This window comes from Bactrocera latifrons, unplaced genomic scaffold (assembly GCF_001853355.1).
Source record: "Bactrocera latifrons isolate USDA-ARS-PBARC rearing strain unplaced genomic scaffold, ASM185335v1 scaffold_261, whole genome shotgun sequence".
Lineage (NCBI taxonomy): Eukaryota > Metazoa > Arthropoda > Insecta > Diptera > Tephritidae > Bactrocera > Bactrocera latifrons.
The window spans coordinates 355,163-364,951 of record NW_017536197.1 but is presented as its reverse complement, the minus strand read 5'-3'; the positions used below and the strand labels follow the sequence as shown (position 1 = coordinate 364,951).

At 35.1% G+C, this 9,789-nt stretch overlaps 1 protein-coding gene across 2 annotated transcripts in view; it reads right to left on the bottom strand.

Annotated features, from left to right (window-relative positions):
- Window positions 1–707: 707 nt before the first annotated feature.
- Window positions 708–9,789, bottom strand: part of LOC108969691 (pleckstrin homology domain-containing family G member 4B) — a 45,988-nt gene continuing 36,906 nt past the window's right edge. Inside the window, exons 4-7 of one of the 2 annotated variants that reach the window (XM_018934568.1) lie at window positions 4,891–4,977; window positions 1,419–1,523; window positions 1,217–1,348; window positions 708–1,147 (exon numbers count right to left, since the gene is read on the bottom strand). In XM_018934568.1, the coding sequence (XP_018790113.1) occupies window positions 719–1,147; window positions 1,217–1,348; window positions 1,419–1,523; window positions 4,891–4,977 (753 nt within the window). In that variant the 3' untranslated portion in view covers window positions 708–718. The remainder of the gene's footprint in view (window positions 1,148–1,216; window positions 1,349–1,418; window positions 1,524–4,890; window positions 4,978–9,789) is intronic. The other variant, XM_018934569.1, reaches the window with a different exon arrangement.

Genomic DNA, 9,789 nt, shown 5'->3' with positions numbered 1-9,789 from the left:
TTCCTATATTGCCTCCATTTATTTTAGTACTGAAACTCCCGAATCATCGAAAACTCATTCTTATGACACTCTGAGAAAATCCTTGAAAGCAACTATAAAAAAGGTGTTCAATCAATATCGTCTCGCAGCCACCGTACTCGATTGATTTAGTTCCGTGTGACTTATGGATATTCAGCAAACTCAAACGAAAGCTCCGGGGAAACCGTTTTGAGTCAATTGAAGATATAAAAGGGGGATCTCTCCGCACAATGAAAGCCATTTCGGAAATTGACTTTAACAACTATTTCGAGGTTCGGAAAAACTGTCGGTACAAATTTATTCGGGCCAAGGAGGGATTACTTTAAAAGGAACGATATATGTACATAGGTTTTGAAGAATAATGAATTTTGAAATTACTTATGTAGTCCATAATCTGCTAACCAAAACTGTCCCTCTTATTTGATTTTCAGATTATACCCTGCGAAAAATGCTCATTAACTCTTAAATATACTAAAAAATTAAAAATTTTCAATTTACAAAACTATATGTATATTATATTTTGTTTAACAAAACTCTTATGCAATCTAATCTTCGTGGCAATTTTTGTTTCAAAAACAGACTTAAACTATAGCTTTTTATGATAAAACTTATTTTAATAAAATGAAAATCATAAGTTAACCCGCTTATTTGAGTTGTGGACCCGCCCGTTTGGATTTCTATCAAACTACTATTGAAACTATTACAAATAATTCCATATCAGCCAAATGGCTGCGCCAACGCTGAGCACCAAATCCATTGGCAGGACGAATTTCCCCCGCATCGCCGACTCGACGCGATCGATTTCGAGGATTTTCCGCGCGCAACGCAGCCACTGTGTCATTGCGCACGCTTCCGACGCCGTGAATTCATACTCCTCCTTGGCGTGGTCTTTCGCCGCTGCAGTGCGTCCGCGCTGTAATACCGTTACACTCTTGCTGCCATTCAACTGCAACTCCAGCGTCGACCATTCGTAGTGGTGGCGATAGGCGAGCCGACGCTTCCGCACTTCGGTACAGATGAGGCAGCGATCGAATAGGAACACCTTAGCAGCATACTTCTTGCGCGAACGATGATGATAAGCGTCGAACTCGGTGGCGCGTCGAAAATAGCCCTGCGATGCCAAATTGAGCTGTAAGAATGCACCGAGGTTTAATTAGTATTTATTTTATTTGAGCTCAAATTTATAGTTTAAACTCACCTCGGCTATCTCGTCTATCGCTGACACGTCCTCCGCTTGATTGACTACCTCGAGTAGACGGCGCATGCGTGTCTCCAGTTTACACACAGATGCCAGCACTGGTTTACAGCTGATGCCACTTTTGTAGAATTCCTGGCGGAATGAAGAAATTAAGGATATTATTTTAATTTTTTAAGCGAGGGCTCCCAAATACTATACTTACAGATATGAACTGCTGCAATAACAATGGATATCTGGTCAGTCTTTGTATGGGCTGTACGAGAAAGCTGTCGATGCCCAATTTGTCGCTTATCTCATTCTGCACATTCTGCAATGATACATAGATATTACCTCTTTTCGCAAAGAAAGAAAATTAGTAACAAATATGAGTATAAGTATAAGTATAAGTATAAGTATAAGTATAAGTATAAGTATAAGTATAAGTATAAGTATAAGTATAAGTATAAGTATAAGTATAAGTAATTAAGGAACGGCCCTTAATACATATCTTCCCATACACTTTGTAATACATGCATCTCCTTCATTGATAGCTTAACCCTCTAACAAGCAAGACCGCCCTGAGGCGGCCTTTAATAAAATGTCCCAAATTCCTAAGAAAATTTTTTGTTGTCTGCAACTGTTATAAGAACCGTTAGATAATACATCAACTCATAATCAACAAATGTATTATGACGTTTTATTTTGTTGTTATCGTCAGTTGAATGCAGAAATTCAGTGTTATAGGTCAATTAATTGCAGCTCCGATTTTAAAATTTACAAAATTAAAATAAAAAGTGTTTTATCGAAAAATTCGTCCTGAAGAATTTTTTTTTAATTAAGTTAGTTAATTTATTTATGCCTGAGGGCGGCCTTGCCTGTTTACGCGAAATTTTCCTTAGATATTTCTTTGATTGAATGAAGCAACTGATTCATTTATACAAATCACCGATAATTCCTTGAATATAAGTTCAATTGATGATCATCAACGCTTACTGAAATACCTGAAGCATCTTCTTCTACCGCAGCAAGGTCATTGGCAGCAGTACATTTCAAAACAAAAAAAAAAAAAAGACCGCGATCTCCATTACCACTCTTGGAAACTACTGGTCCCTTAGTTGTTCCCTCTTTCGGGTCGTTTTACAGGTTCAGGTATATGTTTTTCATTCAAAGTTTGCACTTGATTGCCTCAGTCGATAACATATGTTTTATAGGTATTGAAAATATTTCGAAAAGTGCAAATGCTTTTTAAATGTTATTTGGCGAAACAAAAATATGCGTTTGCATGTGAATGAAGTGGCCTTCCCCGGCAACTCATGCTTACCACCGCGAATCAGAAAGCTTGACACACCGATGGAAATGTTTGATTGTGGAAGAAACAAATCGAGCAGCTTATTATGAAAACGTCAACAGCCAGTTTAAGATCGACGCTGAAGGAATTTTTAAATACATTGGCGTACTCATTTATATGTCCGTTTACCGTTATCCGAATTTGGAGAGCTATTGGGGTAAAAATGCTTTCACTCCAACTCAAGAATCAATGACTGTAAAACAGTTTTTGGCGATAAAAAGATATTTGTCTTTTAGAGATGAAAGCGAGAGGATTAAAAAATGTAAACCAGGATATGATCCCTTGTTTCGTATCCGAAAGTTGTCAGATGAACTCAACAAACGGTTCGATTCTGTTCCAAAGCCTGCTCGTCTTTGCGTCGATGATTAAATGTGTAGCACACAATTAAAACATCATCTTTGGCAATATATGCCAAATAAGCCACACAAGTGGGGAATAAAATTGTTCGTCTTGTGTGACTCCACTGGATTTGCGTATCGCATCGAAGTCTATAACGGCGCTGGCGATAACATCATTTTACCAGGTCAGCCGGATCTTGGAAGTACTGAAAATGTAGTTGTACGACTATCACAAACAATACCTGATTTTGCTCATCACATTCTCTACTTCGACAATTTCTATACATCATTACCTTTGTTGATATATTTACGCGCAAGGTTCATCTACAGCTTGGGCACGATACGAGCGAACCGAATACCAAAATGCAAGCTTCTTTGGATAAGGATGTAAAGAACGAAGAAAGAGGATACTCAATTGAGCACGTTGGGGCTGCATATGGTGTCGATATTAACACGGTTTTGTGGAAAGACAGTGCGATTGGTATCAACTTATGTTGGTATTCAGCAATTTAAAAGAGAAAATGAAAACGAGCAATCGGCCAAAGTTGCACACTACGATAGAAAACAAAAGCAGCATATAGAAATAAATTGCCCCCAAATTATACGGGAATATAATAGCCATATGGGGGAGTAGACTTAATGGATGGACTTATGGGTCGTTATTATATCCACGCAAAAACTCGAAATCCGATAACACACCTTTTTTCCCATTTCGTAGTTATGGCTGCGACAAATTCATATATTTTGTATCGATGTCTGCATTTAGAAAATTGCAACAACAATATATCTGCACAAGACGACAAGCGGTTAAAGTTACCCGAGTTCCGTGAAGAAATTGCTGCTGGTCTTGTCGCTTACAAACTCAATCGTCCTGCTGGTCGGCCAAGTTTTACACCGTCAACACCCGCAGGAAAGAAATTTAATGTAGGGAAAAGAGCAGAACATCCAGTCGCGGATGCCCGCTTTGACCAGTATGATCACTTTCCCATTTGTCTTCCTAAAGATGGTGGAAAAGATAATGTAAATTGTGCCTAAGTTCAGAAACGCAGTGTTTTTGTTCCAAATGTAAACTAATTTATGCTGCTCGACTACGAAAAACTGTTTTTTTGACTATCATTACAAAAACTAATAAACTTTGTTATTCGAATTTCCCTAGTTATTGAAATTCTTCTTTTGTTTTCCTTATTTTCTTTCCTTTCGAAATAAAATGAAATTTTAATTGAAATTTTTTATTTTGATCTACGCCGGCAAGGCTGCTCTGAGGCGGGCTTCAGATTAATCTCACCTGCGAGCACAAAAAAATGAAAACAAATCATATGATGATATCTTTGAGGTTTATGGGTTATATTTTACCTATTTACCCTAGAAAAAATTCCCATCTTCTCTGTCCACGATTTTAGTTTTGCCTGTTAGAGGGTTAACAAAACGAAAACTTCAAGGAGAGTTTTTAGAGTTCGTCAAAAATTTTAAATCTTTATTTTACTCTCTTATTCTTCGAACTTTTTTTCGATCTATTTGAAAAAAGATTTCACGAAATTCTCACTTTTTTAATTTCTTAGTAAAAATGTCTGCCACACAACCAATTCTAAATTTGTTTCCTTCGTCCAAGTTCTAAGTTAAGGTTTTTACTAAAACACGTATTATTTAATAAAAAATTTTATTTTTTATATGTGAAAAAATTTGTTAAAAAAAGTCTTTTTTTACCCGGGGAAACTCATGTAACTGCTTAATGAAAGGAGAGGAAATATCGAACCAGGCGATCGATTCTTCTACCGATTTTTTATGTTTGAGTGTACAGTGGGGTGTATAGTATACAAAGAGTACAATGTATCTTAGGTCGTGTTACAAACCTAAGCTAAATTATATAATATCCAAAACTAGTATGGAGAAGACATGAATCTCCACCAAAATCATTAAACTTTTTTAGCTTTTATTATAAAATTATTAAAGACTCCCATTTTAGTCTCCCAATTATGTTTCAAATATATTTTAAGTAGAGCATAATTTACCTGCAACCACGGGCGTTGCTCCTGTCGCAACTGCATCGACGTCTTTTTGTTCATCATGAATATCACATAGCAATAAAATTCATTTTTCTGCAATATAAAAATAGAAAGTGAAATTGTAAGTACGGCTATGCAAATAAATATTTATTTCAAACAAAATACGCAGAAACATCCGGTGCGATAATAAGGGGATTATTTAAGTAAAAATGTGTAATTCCCTTTAAAGAAATATACATTTATATATGAGTATTTAGTAATATGATGTGAAGTCCGAGGCGATATGCAATTCCAACCCATTTATATATAAGATAAATTGTGTTAAAATATTGCATACTCGTTCACATACAAATGTATATATTCTTGTAATTTCCTAATATACTAAGTTTTCTTGAAATTTTACAAAATGCTTTATAATATAGAAATAATCTTCCTTTCGCGAGAACTTGTCCAACGAATTCATAAACAATTAAAAGTCTTGCGGTATTTTCGCTAGTTGGCGGGGAGAGCGGAAAGCTAATTTCACGCGCTTACACGTGTTTGATTGATTGTCGCTTCTTTTAAGTCGTTCGTGAGTTATAGCGTCGCAAACATGGAGCACAATAAAGAGAAAATACGGCATATTCTACAGTACTACTACGATTAAGGCAAAAATGCATCTCAAGCCGCCAATAAAATTTGTGCGGTTTATGGACCCGATACAGTTTCCATTTCCACCGCACAACGATGGTCTAAACGTTTTCGTTCTGGTGTAGAGGTGGTCGAAGATGTGCCACGATCCCGAAGTCCTGGCGTCGAAAATTGCGATAAAATCGCTGAATTGGTCGAAAGAGACCGGCATAGTAGCAGTCGAGGCATCGGTCAAGAGCTGGGCATGAGTCATAAAAAAAAATTTTATGAACAATTGAAAATTCAATAAAAATACCGCAAGACTTTTTTAACAACCTAATATTATAATTTTTTTATTAAATGAAGAAAAGTGCTTAAGTGTACAAAAGAGGCTTACGGAGTAATGATTTTCCCCCTTTTAAAACATGCTTCACAAACTTCTCTATTGAGAAAGAAAGACAGGTAATAAATAAGATAATAATTTAATATAAGAATTAGGTATTAAGTTATTCTTAGAACACATCAAAATTTACTTATAGTATAAGAATAGCAAATTAAAAAAGTTTCTAAGATCAAAGAAGACCCCTATCTTCTTTTTTTTTTTTTTGTTTTTTTTTTTTTATATATACATAATGAAGAAATTTTCAGCAATTTAAACCTTAATTGTCTTTGCACACAACAAAGCTTTAAGTAATAACTCAATTAGTATTTAATTGGTAGCATATTGATCTCATTTGTTACTAGGTTTTAGATTAACTGTGATCTGAAGTAAAATTATTTTGATTTTATTTAAACTAAACTTTTCATAAACTAAAAACCTTTTTTAGGTTTCCGTCACATGATTATTGCTTAAGCTAAGTGCATTTGAGCTCTAAACAGGATGATTTAGTTCACACTTTAATTGCTTCAATTTATTTGTTTACGATTATGAACAACTTTTAAGGTTCTCAGTTGTTAAACATTAATTATTCGCCTTGATTGAGCCAGTATGAACACCAAATTTTTTGACTCAAATTACACCTATTACTATGGTCTGAAAATAGTCCACGTCAAAATAATCATTTGCGTTTCGTATACGCTTGTCGTTCTGAAGTACATAACGAGCATTCGGCAATTTTTACGATGAGTGAAATTATTCCACAAAGAAATTCCATCGAATTTTGTGTGTATAATCAAATTTCTTGTGCCGAAACGTTCAGAATGTTGGAAAAGTTCTGCGGTAACAATTGTTCGTCGCGAGCAAGTGCTTTTGATTGGCACAAATTATTCAAAGAGGTCGACAACGCGTTGACGAGGAACTATGATCAGGACAGCCATCAAACCGATGATCAACTCGTCGATAAAATAAAGGAATCGGCGTTGGACAATCTACTATTAACAATCAAAGGTTTTAATGGCATCGCTGGAATAGCGAAAGGATCGGTGAAAACCATTTTGAACATTATTTGGACCTAAGAAAGTAAAAGCACAATTTATTAAATTCTACGCTACGAAACTTTTCGATTATCAGAATGTCATGAAATATATTATTACTGGCGACGAATCATGGATCTATGCTGACGATCCGAAAACACATTATCAATGGCAAAGGTGAGCCGAAGCCTAAAAAACCACGCAAAGCAGGTCAAAAATCAATGATATGTGGACAGTTTTCTTCGATTATCGAGACGTGGAGCACTGCGAATATCTTTCGACGGACCAAATTGTCAACAAGGAATACTAATTAAGTGTTATGCGTCGTTTGCACGTAAAAGGTATTCGTAAAAATAGGCTGGCCGACAACTCTGGGTTTTTACACAATTTTCAACCAATATGTGCGCAACGACCATATTCGTCTGACTTAGCCCCATATTACTTCTGGTTGTTCATCTCAAACAAAATTGGTGAAAAATAATTTCCAATTTCAACAGACGTTTTTGACGAACCTCTATTCTCAATGACAATTTCAGGATTACTATAGACAAAAAGGTATAACATTTAATGAAAACTTGCAAACCCCTCAAACTGCCCACATTTGTTTTCTTCAGCTATTTATCACTTGTTTCGTATTTTTTACAAATTGCATGCATTAAAAATTGTAAAGATATTTATTTATTGCAAATAAATTCGCACATTGACCTACTACAACTCATATAAATTCACTTCATTCAAACAAATGTTGACTTGACTACCAAAGCACGTAAACAAGAATCGGCAAATAAAAGTGTATGATATATTAAAATAAACATATGGCAAGGACAGCGCAATTTTCGAATACTAAATAATATGTAAATATTTACTGTAGCTTCAACAACGAAAGGTATATAAACTCAAACAGGAAACGTGACAATTGAGGAATTAAGTAGAAATATAAAATGTTTGTAGTTAACATTGTGATTTGTATATTATATGATAGGTGTTATCCAAATTAAAGGATTTTGAAGATTTTAAATTAAAGAAAACAATGTTCGGAAGTAGGGTGGTACATTTGAGAAATTGATACATAAGGCACATATACATATATAAGGAATAAGGATAAGGAACGACTGAGTTTCAGAATACTTGTGGCCATTCATCAATCGTCGCTTCTACTTTAATTCGCGTTGTAATTCGAATAAGATTTATATAGTATCTGTTTGATATGGTTTTAGTATTCAATATTTACTTGTGATCTTCATTGGATATTACAGGGTATTCTATGTTAACATTTCTTAGAGATCTCGCTCTATCGAATATTTTATAATCGGGTACTTTTGTTATCGATACTGCACAATGCTAGTTATTTTGCTACCTTGATGATCATAATTATGTTTTCTGAGCAACTCGTACATACAAAGTGTTTCCAGTACTGAGCGTTGGGGAGAAGTGAATCAAACAAACTATTCCAGTTGTTCGAAACAACTGGCAGCACTTCCTTTGCAACTTACATTTTTTATAAACAGCGATACTCTCCTTTCGGACGTTTTTCTTTGGAGAATTATCTATATGCCCCGAACTCCACTGCCTGGATATTGTACTTTTCTAGATCGATTATTATAACGATGTTTTTTAAGCAGCCTGTACGTTTATCTGCTTTTAATACTTCTTATGGGAGGTATTTTTTACTGGCGCGCCCAAACTAGGGTTTGTGTTTGATATGTCGCTGTCGTCTTACAAATATTTATGTAGCAGGTTTCACGCCAATTGCAGTCATGTCCTGTCGCTTTCTATGTGTTCACCACATGATATTCAACACTCGCTGGAGCATTGTAAGAAGAACCAACCTGATCACCAGTAGCACTGGTTTACAAATAAAGATTTTTTTGCAAGAATTGGACCATTTTATACTATATTTTTTTGACAAATTAGTTGGTAAGACCGCATAACCTTATAACATCGGATTTTTTATTTGCTTTCGGAGATATAAATAGTCAAATAACAAAATATTCTACCGCCAGAGGATCTGGTCCTTACTTCTTTTGACTGTTTGACTTTTCAGAGAGCTTCATTTTTTATTTCCTTTGCCTTCCTTAGTTCTACGCGAGTTTTATTTTAAAGCCCTTTACTTGGTATGGGTGCCATAAAAGCTACAAGTCTGAGCATTAAAATTCTAAAGCGACCATTTGAATGGCGCTAAGTCTACTAGGCGAATTAAATAATTATTTTTTTCTTCGCCTTTAAAGCCATTTTATGTTCCAACATGCTTTTTGTTGACATATCAAAGACAATTTGCGCATAATATGTTTAAGTAACCATAATTAACATAACAGACAAACATTTTGCTTACATAAATGGTATCACCAGCTAAATTTTATGTTGTGAAACAGATTTTGAATTAATATTCCCGGCACAACAGTACACGCGCTTGCCTATAAATACATACATAATTATTTCAAAACATTAGCCTTGCTTTACTTTGCTCCACTTAAGCCCACACCCTCTGCGCAATTGTAAGTATTGCCAAGTGGAATAAACTCAGTGAAATAAACCACAGCCTATTTGGAGGCAAAAAAAAAAAAAAAAACTACACGCGATTAGAATGCAAAAGCCGAAACTCGCGAGAATGGCAGCTGTCAATTTGTGATGTTTTCGACACCTGCGATCAGAAAAAAAGTTCCTTGCAAATGCAAATTCAATACGGAACTTGAAGTTTTTTTCATTAATATTGAGCGTGTTTAGACTTGGGCAATTTTATTGCTATTTTATTCATTTATACATTTATTATTTTGACATGCGACTATGTCCACCACTCGTCAACTGGATTACTGTCACGCAATAGTCGCACTTCTGAAGGGGATATTTCTTTTTGTTATATATAGGGGACACACAACTTGGCAT